Source organism: Glycine soja, chromosome 18 (genome assembly GCF_004193775.1).
Source record: "Glycine soja cultivar W05 chromosome 18, ASM419377v2, whole genome shotgun sequence".
Lineage (NCBI taxonomy): Eukaryota > Viridiplantae > Streptophyta > Magnoliopsida > Fabales > Fabaceae > Glycine > Glycine soja.
Window position 1 is genome coordinate 49,890,582 of NC_041019.1, and position 24,131 is coordinate 49,914,712.

General features: G+C 32.0%; 3 protein-coding genes across 5 annotated transcripts; 1 reads left to right on the forward strand and 2 right to left on the reverse strand.

The window, feature by feature from the left end:
- The first annotated feature begins 2,338 nt into the window (after window positions 1-2,338).
- On the forward strand, window positions 2,339-5,865 carry LOC114397739 (receptor-like protein kinase FERONIA). The gene has a single exon (XM_028359925.1). The coding sequence runs from the start codon at window positions 2,901-2,903 to the stop codon at window positions 5,583-5,585; it is 2,685 nt and encodes an 894-aa protein (XP_028215726.1). The 5' UTR covers window positions 2,339-2,900; the 3' UTR covers window positions 5,586-5,865.
- A 4,214-nt stretch (window positions 5,866-10,079) lies between these two features.
- LOC114395112 (thioredoxin H9-like) lies at window positions 10,080-14,329 on the reverse strand. Of its 3 annotated transcripts, XM_028356817.1 has the most exons (6): window positions 14,155-14,326; window positions 13,951-13,985; window positions 13,200-13,266; window positions 12,246-12,368; window positions 10,752-10,874; window positions 10,080-10,526 (listed from the first exon to the last, which is right to left on the reverse strand). In XM_028356817.1, exons 3-6 carry the CDS (start codon window positions 13,218-13,220, stop codon window positions 10,374-10,376), a joined length of 420 nt encoding a protein of 139 aa, XP_028212618.1. In that variant the 5' UTR covers window positions 13,221-13,266; window positions 13,951-13,985; window positions 14,155-14,326; the 3' UTR covers window positions 10,080-10,373. The 3 variants fall into 3 exon arrangements, with proteins under 3 accessions (XP_028212618.1, XP_028212617.1, XP_028212619.1); XM_028356816.1 differs by lacking the exon at window positions 13,951-13,985 and having other exon boundaries at window positions 14,155-14,329; XM_028356818.1 differs by lacking the exons at window positions 13,951-13,985; window positions 14,155-14,326 and adding an exon at window positions 14,082-14,100.
- A 4,155-nt stretch (window positions 14,330-18,484) lies between these two features.
- On the reverse strand, window positions 18,485-22,070 carry LOC114396031 (ubiquitin-conjugating enzyme E2 28). Its single transcript, XM_028357927.1, has 5 exons — window positions 21,867-22,070; window positions 21,700-21,793; window positions 21,080-21,207; window positions 20,890-20,994; window positions 18,485-18,901 (listed from the first exon to the last, which is right to left on the reverse strand). Exons 2-5 carry the CDS (start codon window positions 21,767-21,769, stop codon window positions 18,758-18,760), a joined length of 447 nt encoding a protein of 148 aa, XP_028213728.1. The 5' UTR covers window positions 21,770-21,793; window positions 21,867-22,070; the 3' UTR covers window positions 18,485-18,757.
- Between the last annotated feature and the right edge of the window lie 2,061 nt (window positions 22,071-24,131).

Genomic DNA, 24,131 nt, shown 5'->3' on the forward strand with positions numbered 1-24,131 from the left:
TAAAATATAAAAATTAAAAGATACAAATAATAAAATTATAGGGATAAAATGAGTAATTAAAGTTAATACTAATATGGATAGGGTCACACACGTGCAATTGTATCCAAAAAAAATCGTATGTAATTTCTCACGTCTAGATTCACACGTGCAATTTTTTTTTATTTTAATAACACTGAAAATGTTCATCTGGAATGAAATTGTGTTTTATGGAGTTTTTTTATTCATAAAATAGATAGACAGCGAAGAGTTTATCCTAACTCATTAATCATATTCAATATTTCAACCAAGTGAGCTAATAAAACACTTTAAAGTGTTAGGAAGTAAGATCCTTGGAAAATAAAAAAGGAGAAAAATCTTATGCTAATGAAAAATCTAATAAAACAACAGAAGAATGTATGTTGTACATAAAACAACAACAAAAACAATAATAATAATAATTAGTAGATGATATAGGGTTCAATAACTTGATTCAATTTTTTATAGTGAGCAATTAAGAATAAGAAAGGTGAGAGTGACAGGAGAAGGAAGAAAACGCGTTTGCAAGTTCTAACATACAACTGCCAATATGGCGTGTGCTTGTCATCTCCATCTGTTAGATACTGCCTTCCTCGCAAAACTGATCTGTCATCCAATCATCACCGTTTTAGAACTTCTATTTTTTTTTCTTCCTAAAATGTAAGATATATAATATTTTAAAATTGACCCTATTATATTCAAATACTTAATTTTAGAAAAAGATAAACCACCTTTTTATTCCCGAAATGAAAGAGTTAGGGTATTTATTAATGCTTGAAATTGTGAGTCGTTCATTTAAATCCTAAAATTTAATTATGCATTATTAATTTAATAATTAATTATATATTAATATTCTCACTTAAATTATAAGCATATAACGATTGGACCATAGTACAGTGAGTAACATTTTGTTTTTCCTTTCAAAATGATAATTTATTATTAAAAAAATTCTCAAAGGCCAGAAATTATAAAGTACATGTAATGATCGCATTAATAATGAATATTACTCCTTCAACTAAGATTAACAGACAACTAAATCCAACAAATCAAAGTAAGCTTGTCTTTAAAATTAATAAATAAGAATTTATTTAACTATAAATCTTAACATCTTAAAATTATGATATTTTTGGAACTAAACGAAGAGCACCATCATTCATTATATTAAGACAAATTTGTACGGTTAGTTTACGTTTTTTTTTCTATAATAGAAAATATAAGAAAAAAAAAGGAGGAAAACATAGAATAAAATAATGGATATTAGTATTGCCAAGAAATATTAAAAAAATATATTATAAAAAATATTCTAATCTTTACTTTAACTTAAGAGTGTCATTAATGTTTGAATCAGTATCTTAAACGAAAAAAAATGTAGATACAATGAAAGAAATTATTTTTCAATTAAATTTAAAGTTTTATATTAATAATTTGGGTAAAAAATGGTACTAAAATTAACACTATAAATTATTGAGGTAGATCTTAAAGAATTACGTTTAGAAAATCTTAGATAATGAGTCCGAATACAATAGTTACCATTTCTAGTGAGAAGAGAGATTATAGGGAGTCAATTTATAAAATAAATGAGACAGGTTAGTGTTTTTCTTCTTCAAGAAATTATAATTAAGATGTTGGTGAAAATAGCTGAGAGTGGATAACTAATATTCTTTCTGTTCATTTTTATTCATCTTTTAAGATTTTTATGCAAAAATTAAGAAATCTAATAATTTTTTATTCTAATTTAATAGATGTATAGTTTTATATTTTTATCATTTTTTATTTCTATTCCACAATAAATACATATGTATAAATTAATTAAAGATTAGGTGAAAGTAAAAATATAATAAACAAAATATTAATAAATGTTATTTTAATCTTTAAAAATGATAAATAAATAGAAATATTTTTTTTTTCAAAAAAAAAACAATAATAATAAAAGAACGAAGGTAGTAAGAGTTTTTTTTTTTCAGGAAAGGTAGTAAGAGTTCACTTATAAAAGTTTGAACAGGATAAAAAAACTCTTTTGAAAAACATATAATTATTAACAAATTTAATATTACTAATTAATTAATCAACTTTTTTAATGAACAGAAAATAATTAAATGAGTCTTATATTAGAACGAAAATAGTATTTTTAAAACATTAAATATTTAATTTTTTAAGAAAAGTATAAGAGACTTTTTACAAAGATTAAGAGATAAGTACATAACACTACTCCACTTATTAATTATTTTCAGTTTTTTTTTGTACCAAAATTATTTTCAGTTTTGTTATTGAAATATAGTATTATTTTCTCTTACAAGTTAGGTGCGGTATTTAAGGTAGTTTTCAGTTTTGTAACACTTTCTCACTCCATTTTCAACTTCCATCCTCCTTCTTCTCTCTGCCCTCTGGTGTTTCCAGCTCGAAGCACCTGGCAAATCCAATCCAACCCTAAAAACTCGGGATCGTTCCGCTTTGACTCACCGAGTCGCTTTTCAGCTCCTCTTCCCATGGCATAAGGTAAATCAAATCCCCTTCTTTCTCTTCCTTCACTTCCCTCTAATTTTCACATTATCATCCACGCCCTGATTAGTGATTTTCCCACACCTTTCTTTCTTCACCCTGTTCTTCACTGTATACCTAGTTCATCATTTTTTTCCCTTTTTGGATTTTGCTGATTTTGGAAAATCTGGGTCCAAGCTGAGCTGATCATAACTCCCCACCCCCACCCCATTTCCATTTTCTGATTCGGGTGTCTAAAAAATCAGATCTTTAGAGCAAATTAAGGTCTTTGTTTGATTTACAATTCTGGGTGTGTGTGAATTGTAATTCTATTCAGAAGGTGTTTGCAATTGTATGATAGAAAACAAAGCAAGGTTTTTGGTTTTGGTTTGGAATTTTGTGTAATTATGAGGAGCATGAATCGGTACTATGTTTGTGTTCCATTGTTTGTGTGCTTGGTATTGGCTATTGAACTTGTTGTAGCAAAGGATTTTGAGCCTAAAGATAAGATCTTGCTCAATTGTGGTGGTCCTCCTAGTAGTACTGATACTGATGGCCGTGAATGGACCACTGATGTTGGTTCCAAGTTTGGTTCCTCCACCGCAAAATCCGCCACGTCACCGGCGGCGACACAGGACCCTGCCGTCCCTCAGGTTCCCTACATGACGGCACGCGTTTTCCACGCGCCGTATACCTATACTTTTCCGGTGGCTTCTGGCTGGAAATTCCTCCGGTTGCACTTTTACTCGGCTTCTTATTCCAGCCTCAATGCTTCGGATGCGCTGTTTGCCATGGCAGCGAATTCCTACACGGTTCTTAGGAACTTCAGTGTTGCTCAGACCACCTTGGCTTTGAATTATGCTTACATTATGAGGGAATTCGCCATCCATGTGGAAGGGGAAAGCTTGAATGTGACTTTCACTCCGTCTACCAATGCCTCGAACTCGTATGCGTTTGTCAATGGGATTGAGATTGTGTCCATGCCTGAGATTTATACTTCCACTGATGGAACTTTAATGATGGTGGGTTCGAATGCTCCTGTCACTATTGATAACAGCACTGCACTTGAGTGTGTTTATAGGTTGAATGTGGGTGGGAATGATATCTCTCCCTCCCATGATACTGGTATGTTTAGGTCATGGTCCGATGATATGCCCTTCCTCTATGGGGCTGCATTTGGAGTTACCGAGCCTGCTGATCCAGATGTGAAGTTTGAATATCCTCCGGACACACCAAGTTATATTGCTCCACTTGATGTCTACACTACTGCGAGAACAATGGGACCGAATGCTGAGATCAACACGAATTACAACTTGACTTGGATCTTCAACATTGATTCTGGATTTTCCTATCTCGTGAGACTCCATTTTGCTGAGGTATCATCAAATATAACCAAAAGTAATCAAAGAGTATTTGATATATTCCTCAATAATCAAACCGCTATGCCTGAAGCTGATGTTATTGCCTGGGCAGGCGAATTTGACCTTTCACATTCTAATGGGGTTCCAGTGCATAAAGATTATGTTGTATTTGTTCCCAATGGAGAACCACGGCAGGACCTGTGGCTTGCATTGCATCCAAATGAAAGTAATAAGCCCATGTATTATGATGCAATCTTGAATGGAGTGGAGATATTCAAAATTAATGATACTGCAGGTAATCTGGCAGGGACAAATCCTATTCCTCCTCCTGTGCAAGACATAATTGACCCGTCAATGGCTAGGGCATCTCATCATGGTAAATCAAAGAATCATACAGGCATAATTGCAGGTGTTGCTGGAGGAGTTGTTTTAGTACTTGTGATTGGGCTATTTGCTTTTGCTGCATCACGTCGTCGCAGGCAAGGAAAGGATTCTGGTACAAGTGAAGGGCCATCTGGCTGGCTTCCACTTTCTCTTTATGGTAATTCACACTCTGCAGCTTCTGCCAAGACCAACACAACAGGAAGCTATGCATCCTCTCTACCATCAAACCTTTGTCGTCATTTCTCATTTGCTGAAATCAAGGCTGCCACAAACAACTTTGACGAGGCTTTGCTTCTTGGTGTGGGAGGATTCGGTAAGGTTTACAAAGGAGAAATTGATGGTGGAACAACCAAGGTAGCAATTAAACGTGGGAATCCACTATCTGAGCAGGGGGTGCATGAGTTCCAAACTGAGATTGAAATGCTCTCAAAACTTCGTCACCGCCACCTTGTTTCACTGATTGGCTACTGTGAAGAAAACACTGAAATGATCCTTGTCTATGACTGTATGGCCTATGGAACACTCAGGGAGCATCTGTACAAGACCCAGAAACCTCCACGTCCATGGAAGCAGAGGCTTGAGATATGCATTGGAGCTGCCCGGGGTTTACACTATCTACACACTGGTGCTAAACACACTATTATCCACCGTGATGTGAAGACAACAAACATTTTACTAGATGAGAATTGGGTGGCTAAGGTTTCTGATTTTGGACTGTCAAAAACAGGTCCAACTTTGGATAATACCCATGTAAGTACTGTGGTAAAGGGTAGTTTTGGGTACTTGGATCCAGAATACTTCAGGAGGCAGCAACTGACTGACAAATCTGATGTTTACTCGTTTGGTGTGGTTCTCTTTGAGGTATTATGCGCTCGCCCAGCTTTGAACCCCACCCTTGCTAAGGAGCAGGTGAGTCTGGCTGAGTGGGCAGCTCATTGCTACAAGAAAGGCATTCTTGACTCTATCATTGATCCTTATCTAAAGGGCAAGATAGCTTCAGAATGCTTCAAGAAGTTTGCCGAGACTGCAATGAAGTGCGTGGCTGACCAGGGCATTGATAGGCCATCCATGGGTGATGTCTTGTGGAACCTTGAATTTGCTTTGCAGCTGCAAGAAAGTGCCGAGGAAAGTGGCAACGGCTTTGGTGACATTCACTGTGAAGTGGAGCCATTATACACAGATTCTAAAGGAAAGGACTCCAATCCGGGTTATGATGGTAATGCGACCGACTCCAGAAGCAGTGGTATTTCAATGAGCATTGGAGGTAGAAGCTTGGCTAGTGAAGACTCTGATGGGCTAACCCCTAGTGCTGTGTTCTCCCAGATAATGAATCCAAAAGGTCGTTAAGGTTATGCAGCAGTAACAACACTTTCAATACATACACAGTCAACCCACTCAAGTTCTGTAGTACAATCTGCTTTCACCAAATTTGAATGTTACTCGTTATTCATTTTCTTAATATTGCTATTCCTTTGTATGTTGTTTCTAATTTTTTATGATTATGTAAGTTGTAATTTGTGACCATGTTATATAAAGATTGAAGAGCAAACATGTTGTAACGAGGTTGTTATCTGAATTTTTTGAAAACCCTTTCCTTCAAAGATTGATAAGAGACGTGAAAGGCAAAGAATACGTGTTTCTTTCTCTCTTTTTTTTAAGGAGCACTACTTTGTTTCTGTCATAAGATAAAGTCTACAAGTAGTCACAAAATTAGGATCATAGGATTGATTTCCTTGAAAATGTTAATTGCTCCTGTTTATAACCGTGTATTTTGTAGGACTGAAGTATGTTGGTAAGAAAGATTGTGCTCTAAACTAAATCATGCATGCCAAGTTACTATGCCATGAAATGGATATCTTGATTTTTGATCTTATTTTCTGACTGTAAACCTAGCATATGCATTATAATGATCATGATAAATGGTGTATTGATAAGCATCAACATGATCTATGTGTATTATATCTGGGGACCGGGGTGGTCCTTGTTCAGCTGAATCCATATGGATGGACTATGTGCGAATGTGTGTGATTAGAAGTGAAGTTCTTCTGTCTTCAAAAATGAAAAAGAAAAATCTTCTAAAAATATCACTATTATCAGCAATTTTTTCTGGATCCCACTAACCATGAAAAAAATATTAAAGGGACAACGTGTGAAGGAGTTAGAGGAGGAAGAGCATTTTTCAAAGTTTGCGTTGTATGCATGACTCCATAACAGTGACACCTGTGCGGTGTGTACATAATATTCTCATTCATGAATGTGACACTTGCACTAAACATCCACCGTCATATTTGTTTTTCTCTTAATATACGGGGTCACTGTTTATACCATATATAAATTAGTTTATAAAAAAGCATAAACTTTTAAGTATGAACCATTGACCTAGGAAATGGTTAAATGTGAAGTGAACTAAGCTTCTTGGGTGCAAGGCACATAGTTGTAAATTGTTTGGTTTGAATTGGCTGGTAGTGTAATCTTTGTGTGAAGAAATGAAAAGAACTTGAGGTGCGAGATGCTTCGAGAACCAATGTTGAGAATACCTTCCAATTAGGCTAACCATTTTACCTATCTTTTGACATTAGCAGCCACATTAACGGAAAAAATGAATTAATAATTTATTTAATACTTACTTTATTGAATATTAAAAAGATTTATATAAAAATATAATAGAAAAATTTAACATTTTTCAAAATTAACACATAAGATAAAGTGGGTGAAAGAAAATGAAATGCTATAAGATAAAGCAACTGTTGAAAAGATTTAAGTCACACGTGTTGGATAGATGTCTTTCATTGCCAACCACCTTAAAGTTATCACCCAACACAAAAATCAATTTCACATGATCAATGGCAAAAGGGAGACATGCCATGTTAGGATATCTATAAACACGTTAGAAACCAAGGGAAAACATTTGAAATATATAAAGTTTTATAAGTTATGTTTAAGTGGATTTATTTTTTAGGGAAATAATTTTACAGATGTAAGGCACTAATTTATTCTCGAAATTATTCGTGTCGAAACATGTATGATTTGTAATACTTAGAAGAAAAATGTTATTTGTTATGAATCATTTTTCCCATTAAAAGCATGACTCGTAATTGCAAGGGAAAACAGGTATTGAGTAATATATTAGCACCGTTTTGGTACAAATTAATTGTAAAGGATCAAATTACAATCTATCTTTATGTATTTTATTTCTTTGTGTTGAGTTAGAAACCAAGGGTATGACTGTTGTCCTCCAATTAGAGACTAATCCTAGACTAATCCTACTAGTGATATATGATTGGCATTGATTAAGAGAATTTTACATAAAAAAAAAATGAAATATGAATTCGTGACGTGAATGTATCGTCTACATGTGAATGCAATAGACATGCATTACTCATACCAGTCTTAGGCCAAATAAAACGCTATAGACATGCACCCCATATGGTCCTCATGCTAACCATACGTACACATGAAGCCAACCAAAACTGCAAAGCCTCACTTTGATACCCCCACCCCCATACAAAGTCCCTGACAGAAACAGAAAGAGATTGAAGCCATAAAAGAGGATTAGAAAACCATTCATAGAAGGGAAAAATGAAAGGTGCTTAACTTAGCATCTAGCCATTAATTGACCATCGGGATCCTCATTCTGCATAACATTTGTCTTTAAAATTTGGTCATGGCTTTCCCGATACAAAAACATTCAACAGATCTCTTAAGTGACCTTTCATTGCTATTAGTTAACTCTGGAGTGACAATACATGTGATATTGACATGAATAGTTGACACTAACTTGACATTAAGGGCAAAATGCGTGAAAACTTAAAAGAGACAAATCATGTTACCAAACCTTTAGAAAAATGGCAAAAGTGGTGAAAATGGTGTCTGAATTCCTAATTCCTTACTTTCCCGGTCTACTAAATCCTCTGAGTCATTTAGGTTGTTTGATTTATAAATAAAAATTATTTTAAATACATCATTACTACATTTATTAACTGTACTTTTATTTATTAAATTGCATAGAGTTATTTATTAGTTAAATTTAAGATAATAATTTGATTATATAAAAAACTACCATCTTAAATATTACACCGCGTTAATAGTTTGTTAAATTTGATTAATTAAAATAAAAATAAATTTATAAGATATTGTATAATTTAACTAATAAATAATTAAAATAAAATTTAACAAATATATTAATTGAATCGGGTTGGGACAACCCAAACTTTTCCTCAAATTATACTGAGTCTAATTCCTTAAAAGTTGAATCCATAGAAATAATTTCAGACCAGATTAATGGGATAGAACAAGTCATAAACATCCCTAAAGATGAGGAAAGGCTAATGAAATTCGTTCTCTTCAACCCTTTGAGACTAGATTAAGGAAGTTACAAAATGTACAAATTGGTTCCTTAATGCAAGATGTTTAAATTAGACCGTTTAAAACTCTCATTTTTGTCTCGTGTTTTCCCATGTTATCAAATGTAAAAAAAAAATTACTTATTTTTTATTTACAAGGTATTTATTAAGAAATGAAAATATTTACTAAATAAATTAATAAGATTTTGTGTATTTTAACTAATAAATAATTTTATATAATTAAAAAACATTTAATAAATAAATTTATCATCTTAATTTTTAATATAATGAAGAGTTGAGTTATTTATACAACAATTTATAAAACAATACTCTTTTTCATGTCTATCTCCCTCTATCAGACTTTTTTTTAGTTTTTACCCAGAGGGGTTTAAACTTTTTTTCAAAATTATCAAATGAAGATAGTTTTTGAAAATATACCCATTTAGGGGTAAGTCATATATGTAAATACGATTTTATAAATAGAAGTCATAAATATAAATATGACTCCTAAATTTTATTTTATTTTTAATTTTCATAAATAGAAATCTCAAAACATGGTATGACTTCATCTTCCCTTTGATATTGATTTTTTAATTATAAAGCAGAAGTCGTGAATGAACTCACTATTTTGGTGAGGAAAAGTAAAATAAATAAATAAAATTCAGAATTCGTAAAAGCAAATATGAATTTGGTGAGGAAAATTAAAAAACAAAAAACCACATAAGTCATTATAATTTATATATGACTTTTGAAACAAAGTCGTATTCCAATTTACGACTTATCCATAAACGGTTAATTATTCAAAATTTACCTCATCTGATAATTTTGAAAGAAAAAAAAAACCTTGGTAAAGAAAAAACCTATCCATCACATCTTTCGTTATATATCGTTTTTCTCTTCTTTTTTTTTCTCTCTGTATTTTTTTTTTTTTACAATTTATTGTACAAACAACATTTCTCTACAATAAATATAAACATACACTTACTCTTCGTATACTTTTCCACTCCATTTTCTTCCCACCTCTCTTTGTTTTCTATCAAACTATATTATTTATTTTTAAAAGATATTTATATTATTTTTTAAAATTAAAATAGTAAAAAAAATATTAAATTCAATTCAATTCACAGTATCCTGTTTTAAAATGAGCAGATAGCTTTATATTTAATATTCATTTAGTATAAAATATCGTAATCTTATTATGCTGAAATTTAAAATCGAATGCATCATATATGAATTGGTAAAAAAATATCGTAATCTTCATTATTTGTTCACTTTAGATCAATAATTTTTTAGGAGTAAGGCCAAACAACTGATACAAGGAGTGCAACATCAGTTAGCCCAACTGATAAAGAAAAAGAAAAAAATCTATACACACTATACTGTGCATTGCTACAAACCATCAAGTAGGTCAACGATCTCTCTCTCATTTTCTTTCTCTTTGTATTTAGTATTTTGATCACTTTTAATTCAAAACAAACAAATGAAGGGGACAAGGTAGTGTAGTCACAACCAAATGCCAAGCCACCGATTGATCAATGGGAATTGAGCCATATGGCATGACACAAAATTGAATTTGCTTAAACAACAAAATACAACAAATTTTTATATTTGCAAAACAGGCTTGTTCTAACTAACTACAGCAACATCACTTTGGATTGGAGAAATTCATGTGCCATGTCTTATATTTACATCCGAGGAAGAATACAACGACACTCACGGGAAAAAAAAATGTAGAACACTAGTTATGACTTGTGAAAGGACAAAGGGCACAGCAACATGAATAAGAAAACAGTCACTGCTTATATTCGGGAAGCGAATCATTAATGGCAACAATCTTCTTCTGCAGTTCTGGCTTGTTGGCTCCTACAAGTTTGTCAAGTTGTTGTCCATCTTTAAGAAAGAAGAAAGTTGGTGTGGCTTTGATGTCCCATGAAGTGCTAAAGTCCTGCAACATTCGTGTTCAATAAAATGCCTTAACACTCACCAGGGACAAACTTCATGGTCATGAAACAAACTTTAATGTGATTATGTCCCCTTTTTCAAGGTAAAATTATATTTTTGCTGCAGGTGGCACTTGAGTTTGTTTTGTGTTTAGATATAAGGGAATACTAGTTCTTACAAAATAACTCTGAAATAATAGTATAATAATGTCTATAGCTTCAGTACTTACAGTTAGTTCATCCACATCAACTACCAAGAACATCATAGAAGTGTATTTCTCAGATAATTCACAGTAATATGGTGCAATCATCTTACAAGGACCACACCATGCTGCACTGAAATTTGCAATCACCTGTTGAAGATGGATTCATAGTATTAAATTATTGTACCGAAGGAAAATAAATTACTCAAATTCTAACTAAGACCCCGAGGACACTTATCAAGGAAACAAAAATTGAAAGTTTTTATGAAAAAGAAAGCATCTGTTATATTAAGAATACAAAAGTCATTTAATACATGCTTTCTTCTAAGTAACTAGAAGCATTTAGCGAAGTGTACATAGGCATAATATGAATAAATTTCTCAACGAATTCTTATAGAAGAAGAAAATAAGGAGTTACAATGAATCAAACTTCTCTCATAAGTTAAAGTCAATTTATGCACCTAGGTTTCTTTAAAAGTTTCCTCTTCTAACTTCTTCAAAGGTTACACATAACCTGATTTCAACTAATTTAGAACACTTATTTATTTTACTTCTTTATTTTCTTCTCTTATAAGTACTTATTGAAAAGTTTATCCAAACTAAACCTTAATGATCCTCAATTAGTGCTCTTAAGGTACTCATTAGCAAACCCCAACAGATTATATAGAATAGCAAGTAAAATAAAGTTAAAAGAAAATATACAGGAAAATCTGCAAACAGTATATTTATATTACTATATATTTTATTCAAAAAGGGAGGGAACGACATCAATATATCTCTATAAGCATCCACTATTGGGTGCTGGTGAGAGAGAGAGAGAGAGACAGACAGACAGACAGTACTAATCAACAATAATTTAATATCCTAATACCTAGTTTGCAGAAATTTTACGCCACTACTAGACTAGCAAGAGTAAAAGTGTAAAACCATGTCAAAACTCAAAAGAGAGACAAAATCATGTCGCGCTTTTCAAGGTTCAAGAGTACATTGCAGGATATCCATTGAGATTATCAGGTTATATCCTTAGTCTTTAGATAAGTCTTAGACTGTTGCATCAGTCTCCATATTATCATGAAAAATTCTTTCAATGTTTTTGTCAAAATTAATAGCAGGGAATCAAATATCCTGATTCTGAATCAGATCACACACATTGTTTGTCAGGTGCTTACACAAATACAACTCATCACAATGCTAGAAATGAGATAGTAGCATGTTGATTACATTTGAAAGATAATTGAAACAGAATCCAAAATTAGCTTGACAATAAAGTAGAAGCACTCAATAGAAAGAAAACAGAAGACACAGAGCATTTCATTAATATGGACGCTTGAGTGTAGAATTCTTTCCAAAGTTATAACCTTAAAATTCCTAAAGAGGTACTGAAAATACAGATGTTATCAAACTATACACATGCATGATAAGTCATGGTAAGGTATTAGTGGTTCATCCAAACCACACAACAAAATGGAAATAGGTCTTTAATTTTACTGTCCTACAGAGTAAAAAAGAGGGAAAACTTACAATTTTGCCATCCCTCCTTGCTTCTTCCAAATATTGGTCCCACGCTTCTTTGGTGGTAATAAGTTTCACATTCCCAGCAGCAAAATCCACATTATGATCAGAATCATTATCCCTAGCTTTATTCTACAAGCATTAGAAACATGAAACTTCTCAGTCAACTAGTTTATCAATGTTTACAAAGTTAAGCATTGAGGCTCCGCTAAGCTATCCCACAAAAACACACTGAAATCTTTTCCCGTTGTTCTTTGTGGCAGCCAGTAGCAGGTAGAAACAGAATAGTCAGGGCTAGAGGCTGACATCAGAATCAAACTTCTAGCTACAGAAGGAATACTATCATATCATACTGCATTAATAGGGTTTCCATACGCCAAAAACACTGCAATATCAGAGATAAGCAAGAACGGGGATGTGGAAAAGAGACATTTTGAAATAACCGTTAGTTACAGATAATCTCTCCCTTTGTCCCCATTTAAAAGATAAAGGAAGACCGGGGGGTGGCAGGAGGAGAAGTAAGTGAAGAAAGTTGCAAAATAGAAAATGCATACATAAAATAATTGCCAATTTCTAATTCTTCCATAGTTCTCATTAGTTTTGCATCCTGTTAAATTTGTTTCTCTATTCTTGTTTTCATCATCACTGTCTAACCTATCTGCTACAGATTACGTACAAGTTACAGCACATTTCACACAACCACAAAAAGAAGCCACAGTAAAAATCTATCAGTTCAAAATTACAAACAGCAAGGGAGCCTTCCTTATGACATCCAGGTAAACACTATCAATGAGAAAACACCATACAACACACTTTGCAGGAAATTTATTTTGCTTTCAGAGTATGCTTTCTGATGAAGAAAACAATTTATCAGAGATAACAGGTGAAAGGCCTGAGGCTTTCAACTTATAATAGGCATAAGAATAAAGATTATGAATGATTGATGCATCCAAATATTCTCACCTTAGACACACAACTCCCCATATAATTGTTTGAAAGCCACAAACTTTATACTTTAATGAATGGAAGCCTGAAAGAAGGAAGACCACCGATGTCAGCATATCAAATTTTTCCAAGTCAACCAGAACAAAAGGGAAAGTACAGAAGACAATAGCCAAGTCACAGGTTGATTAATAATCGTATGCAACACTCAATTACTGGACTATCTATCAGCCTGCAAGTTACACCAAGGCCACAGGTAAAGCAAAAAGTAAGCAGCATAAGAAAATATGCACTCCTATAAATGTTCACCTAACCAAATATCAGAAATCACATCCTTATATAAATTTCCAAAAAAAAGGAACCACAAACAACTACAGTGCAAGAAAAGATGAAATCTGATAATAGAAAGTATTTTACTCTTCAAACATGCATGCATTCTCAACATTTGTCAAGTTGAAGCAGAGGGTAACAAAAACCCTACACTCCTCCACAATCACAAGAAGAGTAGAGTGTGCCATATAGAAGCCAAAATGAGACTGAGAAGAATGAAGGGACACAAAATGAAAATTAGAATGTATATTTAGACATGACACATGGTTTATTTCTCAATTTTTCATCCATTCCTACAAGAATGCCAAAACACAAGCTCCCATAAATGCAAAGCAAAGTAAACAAACTCCCAACATGTTGGTTTTTCCTCAGAAAATTGGTTTTGTTGCTGAGAAACTCAAGAAGACCAGAATGTAAATAATTCGGGGAATCAAATCAATACCAAATTTTCCATATCTGGAAGGTTAAAGTTGCAAGCTTTCCATCATTTTCCATACAATAAAAACAACCCCATCAAAAATAAATTAGAAAAAGAAACAAATTTAATTGAAGGAAGAGTCACAATTAAATCACCTCAAAAAAATTGAGGTTTGAGATAGCTTAATTAGAGAGAAGGATAAATTCAGTGATGAAAGACAAATCGTACCCAATTAACAGAATTAAGATGAAACGAGGTAGTGATTGTGAAAAACCACAAATTACTACCACTCCTCGGATTCGGAGAAGATAAGGAAAGAGCTATCGCGGTTTCGTGAATAACAAAGATTTTGGTGTTGGTTTAAACACAGGATAATATATACTCAAACAGGTTCTTGAAACAGAAGCTATTTATAATTATATAATTATATTGATATATAATCAAGTTTTGGTATGGATGTCTGATGAATTATAATTATAAAAGGCCTCTAACTTAGAACGTGGCAAAACAAAACTACTTATAATATTAATATTAGTTAATTAATTAATCACTTGAAGCCACCTAAGATGAATATAAAGTAAAATCCTAAGCTTGATTTTAACACCGTCCAGGTTCAATCAATTCCTTACATACCAATAATCCTTACTCTCTAACAATATAACTCTTCAAACTTGAGACGCCAATTGTTCTCTTTTTAGCGGCCAAAGTTTTAGATCCGTCAATATTCTTACAATAATTAAGAAAGAAAAAAAATTATGAACACCAAAAAGTACCAAAGGGGCCTAAATCTCTGGACTAGACCTGACTTTGATATAGCATCTGAAAATGTACGTACTGAATCACGCATTTTTTTTGTGTGATGAAATAATAAATTATCTATTTTTTAATCAGGATATATTTTTTAAAAATCAATAATTAATCTCTGAAAATACAAAAAATGTTAAGAATTGATCTCCCTTAACATATATTTTATCCATACGTTTTTGCCGAAAATTGATAATTAAAATTTGAAATTATTATTCCGAGTCACTACTAAATCACGCATTTAATTCTCTCTAGAGTGTTTTGTTGCATTATTGCACATTTATACAGATAAATTTTGAAATTCTTATAAAGGTTTTATTGAGCCTTTATGATTGGTTTCTTTTTTTCTTCTTTCTTGGTACGGCCGGTATTTGTGTTGAAAAAAAATAATTTATGCAGCATTTTACATTTTTTTTTACAATGGTGACACGAAGTTAAAAACATTTGACAGAGACTCGTAGTTTCTGTTATGTTCATCTATCTATTGTGTTCTTTAGGCACCTATAATATACAGTACATATGCTTCAAAATTGACCACATATCCGTATAGTACCTGCATTAAATACTACTAATACAGTAATATATATAAATGAGACTACCTTTGTATTAAAATTTGACTGCTTTATCTTTAAATTTCTTAATATATATTTTTTCTTTAGATAATGAATGAATTATTATCCTAATTTGAATAATGACATTTTGTTTTAAATTTGGCTGTGATTATACTTTTAAATAATTTTAAAAAATAAATAAATAAAAACTAACAATGAATGATAATGAGAATTAATATAAATGTTAGTTATGCTAAAGAAAAATTAATCAATAAACTATAAGCAATTTATAAGCATATATAATTATATTTTAAATAGTGTTTATACTGTTGGAACTATATTTTAATTTTTTAGAAAAGTTATTGTATTTACGTGTCTTATTATCTTATATCTATATCCATGCAATATAATTATACACTTGTCAATTCTTCTTATGATAAAGTTAAGAAATAAATTGTTGCCGTGTAATTTCTAATGGATAACGTTAAATAAATCTCCATCATTGACAGAAAGATGTATTCGCATCTCAGATTCTTTCACAATTCTTGGTTAATTAAACAGAGTTTTAATATGGAATATCAGAATAGCTAGCTAGTTAGAATCTATGATTGTTACAAAAATATACAACAAGAATATATCAGATTGTGACAGAAAAAGAAGAAAATAAAAAAATAGTGTGGGTCTGATCTATTTATATACGTATCAATGGGTGTCACGTGGTATTTATTAAAAGAAAAGTTGTAATAATAGTACTAATACAAATCAAAGTGCATGCCACGTCTGTTCCAAAGAATTTAAGAAAGAAGTCCATGGTGATTGTGGCCATGATTTTCGTGTTTAAATCATTGATAGTGGCTAGTGAATCAGCCAACACGCGGTTTCTGATCTCAAGTATCAACGCTGGACTTTAGAATTTAGATACATATATACAATAACTCTTTTTTTATGTTAAATTCATATGTACATCTCGTATTATTACAATTTTTTTAATTAACTTTATAAATTTTATTTATTTTTAACTGAGTTCTTATATTAATTTTAAATTTATATTAAGGTACCTATATTAATTTATTATGAAAAATTTATTAGACTTTGACAAATATTTTATCATATATAGATAATGTTATTTCATGTTGGTCCAAATAATGTTGTAGCACATAAAAAAAATTAATTTTTTTATCTAACCTGTCTCAACATCTCTTGTTTTTCATTCTCAACCGTCTATTATCTTTCAAATTGTAATTCAACCCTTAAATGTGGATGTCATCTCCAACTGTAACTTCAATCATAGTGCATGATTATTCTTTAATTTGTTTTTAATGTTGTTTGATTCTCCTTAATCACCTATGTAACAGTTTATGATTTGGATTTACACCTCTCTAATCAGCTTAGGTATATTGATTTAAGGTTCACATCTACGTATACCAATATGATCAATATTTCATCACCTCTAATAAATTCTTCACAACAAATTAACATAAGGACTCATTACAAATTTAAAATTAATATAAGGATGCAATTAAAAGAAATAAATACAGAAACCTAATTACAAAGTTTATAATAGTACGGAGACTTAAAGATTAATTTAACCCTTTTTAACACCATTTGTAATTTTCTATGAGTATTTCATTGTGTTGTGTACGGGTTGAATTTTGTTTGTACTTATTACGAGCTTATTTGTTTTATATAAGATAAATAATTTTTATATAGTACAAGTAAAGTTTATGATTAAGAATAATTAAAATGTATACCTTTATTATGGCTAATAGTGCAAAATTAATTTTATCTAATTTCAAAATGAAATAATTATTAATTATTTATCAGCGTTTTTCATTTATAAAGTGGGTTAGTTTTTGAGTAAACTACGTTCTCTTTTTTTTAGAAAATTTATAAATCACATTCTCTTCTCTTTTTATTTTTAAAACATGCATTCTTCTCATAGTAGTAACTAGGAAGTAATTATTAATGTTTCTCAATGAGTTTTGGGTAGTAGTGACTAGTAAGCACTTATGAATTTCTTATTTTCTTTTTTACAAATTTTACTTATTGTCGTGATAATTAATTTTGAATATTTTATGAAATGGGAATTATTTATGAAATGGATGAAATGTGCAAGGAGAAAACAGAGTGGTGGGGGCTTTTAATTTTGCCAAGCTGGAGTCAGAAGACAAGACAAGACAATGAGCCCCACAACCTACTCTTTTTCTGTGGACTATAATAGCTTTAGGTACAAGACAGTTGTGCAAGAGAAGAGATGAACCACGGAACTATAATAGCTTTAGTCAGGTGTCAAAGCAAAACAACAAAAGCACCAATTACAGGCAAATCAAACTCCAACCTTAATAAATAGGGAAAGCAAATTTCTAAATGCAATAATAAGTGACGCAGGAATCCATTTGTCGCTTGAAACTTTGTATTCATAAAAATAAGAATAACAATTATCTAACTTAACTTTTTAAACTCTTGTTTTTTATTCCTATGTGAGTTTAATCATAATGTATTATTAATGTACCATTTAATTATAAATTATTATTAATATAATTTTTAAAGTAATTATTATAAAAATCAATAAACTTATCATACAAAATGAATTATAATTAAAAGATAATGTAAAATTATTTTATCTTTTTTGAATTTTAGCTTATTAAAGTGCTTTATCTTCAAGAGATTTTCAAAATTTATATTTAACTGATTTTTTTTCATTTAAAACAATTATTCCAGTGGATACTTTGTCCAGAAGCAAAGGGCATTCATATCTAATAGACAATCTATGCTGAAAATAAGCCATAGTTGATGCCGATAAAATTCAGGGTTTGAGAACTGAGTCTCTACATGCCTTAGCTCTAGCCACTAAGTTAGAACAAAAGAAAAAAGTTCACATCATATTTAATTACATTTTGTTGGAGTGTCTTATTTTACAATCATCCCATTCTCGTTAGTAAGACGTTGTCCATTATTTTCTAACCACCCCATCATCGTTTTCAATGTTTTTACAATTGGGTTAGTGTTACATATAAAACAGCACCTTAACATAGTTTATTAGAGATTATTTAACAGGAGATGTTATCACAATTATTGTGCCCGTCTAAATCAGTTTATTTTGAAGAACCAATTACTTAATTTTACTGGCATTCAAAAAATGCTTTCGAAAAACCTGATTATTTTTCTTGGAAAAAGCTGATTAAAACATATTGGGAAAGGTCTGTGCTTCATATGACTATTTCTACATTACTTCATAGAGGAAGTTACAACACAGCAATGACACAAATAACATCCTGTTCATGCGTTTGCATCATGATAAAAACATCACAGTGGTTGTTGAACACAGTTATTTTTTTTATCAAATTAAGACACCTCCCTTCCCTAGCCCCTCATAACAGAAACATAATCTTACCCAGAAAACAGGAAGTGAAAAGCAAACCCACAAAAGTTTTCATAGATGCAATCCATTTCAATATACATTATCCAAACACAAATCAGCCCATGGCATACTTCTGGGTCCAGCTGCGTGCAGTGGCCTCATACTTGGCCCGGTCAGTTTTGTACATGTGAGCGATTTCCGGAACAAGTGGATCATCAGGATTTGGATCAGTCAGCAATGAGCAGATAGAAAGCAGTACCTGCATATGCCAAGAAACATAATTATAGAACCCTTTACTTGGGATTCCTCTCAACATCAGCAATCATTTTATAAATTCATAGCAATCAATTGTACAAAAAAGCTTAAAGACATCCCTTGATAGCTGCCAATGCCCTCCACCATTTTCCCGGGCCCTACTAGGGAGCTTTTTGGGGGTCTCTATGGACCCCTCCACCAGGCCCAACCAAAAAAGTGCTTAAAAGACAGAATTACATTGTTAAAATAAGTCTAAATTTACCCTGCCATTGCACCAGGCAAATAAAAATACAGAACCAGACTACCTAATTATGTTGGCAGGAGGCAAAACAACCAACCACAACTAAAAATCAGTATTGTGTAGACTGTACAAAATGCACAATTCTCAACTATTAAGGATGAATTTGACACGCAATTAAAAGTTAACAGAGAAAATCCCAGGTAAGATATTTTCAAAGAGTAAATTAAGAGAAATCCCTCACTCCAATGTTTGGTAAAAAACTTTGAATAATTCAAAAACCATCCCTCTTTATCAACCTAAAAGAACACTCCTCAGCCCCTCAATTCCTCCATTATTGTAATCAGAAACTACCCATGGCAGTGACTCATCTATGACATTCCAAGAATTCTTGAGCAGTAGAGGAACTGGCTGCATCAATCTGAACAGTGGTGGTGGATTGAGCAACATAACCCAGCAGTAAAGCACCTCACAGATTTGATTTCAAGCTAACTTCAGTTGAGGATTAAATGGAAGAGTGAAACCTTGCAAACCATGCCAGTGATGGTATATGCAGAGGATCTGCCACAACAGAGTGTTCACAGAGAAAGGGTTTGACACGAGAGAAAGAGATGGATGGCCAAAGGTACCAATTAGAAATAGGGAGAAAGGGTAAACATCACTGTAGCTTCACTTGGGATAAATTTAATCCCTAAGAGAGGGGAAACATTATTCTCCTAAAATCTTGTGCTTCTATTACTGGTGTACTTAATCATCTTTTATACATAAACTTTTACTGTCCCAAAATCTTTCCCCCTTTTAACATGCATAATAAATTTAAGAGCTGAAGAGACTGACATAACATTCTTATTGGCATGACACGTGCATATCCATCTACACAAACTTCTTAACAGCACTGGCAATGAATCACATGCATAATAAATTCAAGGAAATAAAGGTAAGCCTAGAAGAGAATTCTTTTGTTTTAGGGCATGGACTTTCCCAGAAAGAAGAGTAACATGTGACTTTTAGATGTCAAAGGCTTATAGATTACTCAATAAAGTCAAAACAACACAAAACAAAAAAAGTTGGAAAAAATCTAATTAGGATAATTAAGAATAATTTTAAGTCACTATAGTTTAGTCTAATTAACTGTATCTCTTACTTTTTGTTCAAAATCTCCTTCTAGTTACTAAGTAACACATGTCAGTAACTACGTATAGGTATACATTATATGATAATCTCCCCTAAATGAAATGAATAAAAATACTAAAATCTAGTTAACTACAAAATTTGATATTCATGCCCTGACAGTCTAAAGATTTTTTTTACTATCACCTGATAAAAAATGTCATTTAAAGTAACTCAGATAAAGGTAATCAAACTTACCATAGGAATACATGACAATCAATAATTGGATGACAATGTGAAAAACTTTTACACATTTAATCCTTTCAAATTAAATTCTTAACCTAAAAGTAGTTTTACAGTTTACCTATTTCAATAGATATATAATAACCACCAGACTAGCAGACTTTGACTAAAATAATGAAAACAAAACAAGTGAATAAATTGTAGTGATTTGGTACAAAACAACAGATTTTCAGAAGTTTCTTTTTGGTAATTCCCCCATAAAATCATTGTTTGTCCTCTTTCTTAAGTGGGGAAACGTTAATTCCATTCTGTAACAGTCACGACTTGATTCAAGCCACACAATTCAAAGATCCATATGTTCATGTCCACATATTTAAAACTAAAGGGAAAGCAAATTGAACCTTAGAGATGGTGAGTGCAGGGCTCCACTGCTCCTTCAGGATATCAAGACAAATGCTACCATTGCTATTGATGTTCGGGTGAAACACCTTAGTCCTAAAGGCAACCTGGTTGACCAATAATAGTTAGACATTTACAACACATTTAAACAGCAAAATACCTCAAATCCACACACAGACATTAACGCATTACCTTAGGAGGCTTGAAAGGATAATCCGGAGGGAAGTGAATAGTGACTAGGAATACACCTCCAGCATAAGGACTATCAGCAGGACCCATTATTGTTGCTTGCCAATGGAACATGTCCTCAGCTACTGGACCTACAAAATAAACATTTGCATTTGCACATACTACAAACAAACAAAACATGTATGGTTCAAACTCACAACATAAAACATGTATGGCTCAAACTCACAACATAAACACACACAAGGTTTTAAAAAAGGTCCGCAACCATTATTTCGGTTGCAACATCTACTTAAACACAATTTCCTGCGACATCAAGGAACACAACGGGACCACAATTTAAAACCTTGTACAGACAGTTATCATATTTCCTATGATTTATTTTCTCATGAACTTGTATAATTTTATTTTACCCCAGCAAGGTTAGTAAGAGTGCACACATAGAATCACACGTACATAGCTTACAAAATGTGGCAGAAACAGCCTAATTTGCGCTTATTTAAATTTATTTCATTTAACCCTAGAACAAACAGAAACCCAGGAAAAAAATAGATTTTTATCACATCCCAAATAGTGCGGACAAAAAAATCGTGGTGGGGGAGTGGAATGGAGAAGAAAAGGGGTACCAGCGCTGCAAGAAGTTGGTGGGTCTTTCTGCAAGTCCTTGAGCTCCTTGAGGATGCGCTTTGAAGCCATAGGAGGGACGATACGCGTTCAGATCTGAAAGGGAAAGAGCGATCAGAACGGAACCCTAGAAATGAAAGTGAAAGTGAAAAGGGAAATAGAGAGAGACATGTGTATATGTGAGTGTGAGGCTGAGGTGGTTGGATTGGAGGATTAGGAATGAGGGATGGATCGAAAGAGAAGAGGAAGAGACGCAGCGTCAATCCCTCCAATCCCAAACCCCTCTCTCTGTGTCTGAAACTGCTCGCTCTCTCTCTCACACACTCACAAATACCCGCAAAATGTCCCTTTTTGGTTGGATATATTCCCACACCAAATGACACCCTTATCCATTTCTTTCTTCTTTATATTCCACCCCTTGCCCTTGTGAACCTAAAATTGATTTAAATCAATCCAAATCATTTGCTTCGAGTTTGTACTGTATTTAGTGTGTGTCTGGGTAGAAATGTAATTTTCACCTTTTGAAATAACGAGTAAGAAATAAAGTTAAGTAATATGAAAGCTTATTCCATAATACTTATTTAAGAATGTAACTTTCACACAAAAAAAAAGAATGATAAGAACAAATTTGATTGTGTAACAACACTAGCAAATAGAAACTAAACTTGTTTTCACAATATAAGTTAGAGGTGTATGCACCATGCAAAAGGTACATGTATGGTCCTCTATGCAGTATATGGTTACACATAGAAAATTAAACATGAAAAGTTGGTTCAAATGTTGTATGATCAATTTGGTTGTCGCTGGTGTAAAAGATAAATGAAAATGCAAGTGATCAGTAATTCAATTTTTAGTTGTCAATGTGAGCTATATCTCTTTGTCATGTATACCATTATTTAGATTCATAATTCTTATTTTTTTTATTTTGTTACACTGAATAACCAACCAAAAAGAGACAAATTGGTAAGAGAACTAAGAATTTGGTTTCGAGGACCAGAACCCTCCAAAGAAGAAAAGTAAGAAATATGGAAATTTCATTCATTCATATCTTTGTTTGTTTATTACAATTGTATTTATAGTAATCCTAGTAACAGAATTTGTTTGTTGATGATTTTGTTATGGAAATACACACTTCACCCTTTAGACAAAGTCCTTGAAGTAAGTGGGCTTCCTCACTGCTCTTTTGGTTTTCTTCTTCTTGCACCTGTGCTGTGTCTGTTGCTACCCCTTGAATGGTTTCATCTGCTGCCTCTGCCTCTGACTCAACTTGATTCATGTCTTCTTCTTTCCTCTTATCACACAAATGACAATAACAGTGAATAAACTTCATCAACAAAGGTGGACATAATTAAGTTCATACTGTATAAGTTAAATTAATAATTTTTTGTAATATATCTCTTACGAGTAATTTTATTTTTTTAATGATTTTACATAATAGTAATTATTTTTTAATTAGTTATTTTTATGATATTTGTATATCATTTTTTACTCTCCTAATAATAACACTTGAGTTTTTTGTGACTTTTATAATCTTACGTGCTACTAAATTAAAAAAAATAAAAATAGAGAACTCATTAATGTGAGGACATGACAGTTCCTAACAATGTTATTGACGATAATCAATCAATCCTCATTTTGATGTCAGTCATGCTTATTTGATTAAAAGCAGGGCATGTTCCTACATGAACTTATCATGAAACATGAACAACTTTGAAAGCAAATGTATGCTACGTAAAGGTGGATCATGTACGTATTTCTTTTTTATCATTGAAAGCTTCCATGGGATTACAACGTGTTTGGGGGTTAATTGTCATGTGGCTTTAATGGCTTGTAATTGGCTTTCTTCAATTCCTTGGGCTTTTGATTGAAACAATGCTGTGTTTGGACTCTTATGTATTCATGTTCAATTTAAGCATTTTTATTATTAATAAAATCCTTTGTTTATAAAAAATCCTAACAATATTTTAACTCAATTTCCCCATTTGAAGAGTTGTGTCATACATGCACATACTATAAAAGCTGAGAATATTCATATTTCTACAATAAGGGCGTCGCATTTAGAATTTCTAATTAATAAAAAATATAAAACTATATTTATATTAACTGGCATATCACTAGCAAAAAAAATATTAATAATTTATGGTAAAAATATTAAATTTTTGAATAATTATTTTAAAAAGTCACATTTAGAATTTATAGCTAATCAACCATGTAAAACTATTTATATTAACAATATATAAAAATTAAACTCAAAACAATAAACAAGAAAAGATGATAAATTTTCGCCTAAACAGAGAAGCCTATTATTCTAGATTATACGGTTAGAACTAGATAGTTTATCAAAGCAAATAGTACCTATTTTGTTGCGGTCAAAATAATAATTAGATTCTTGTAAATGATACTCATTTTAGACTTAGTCCTATTAAAAACATAC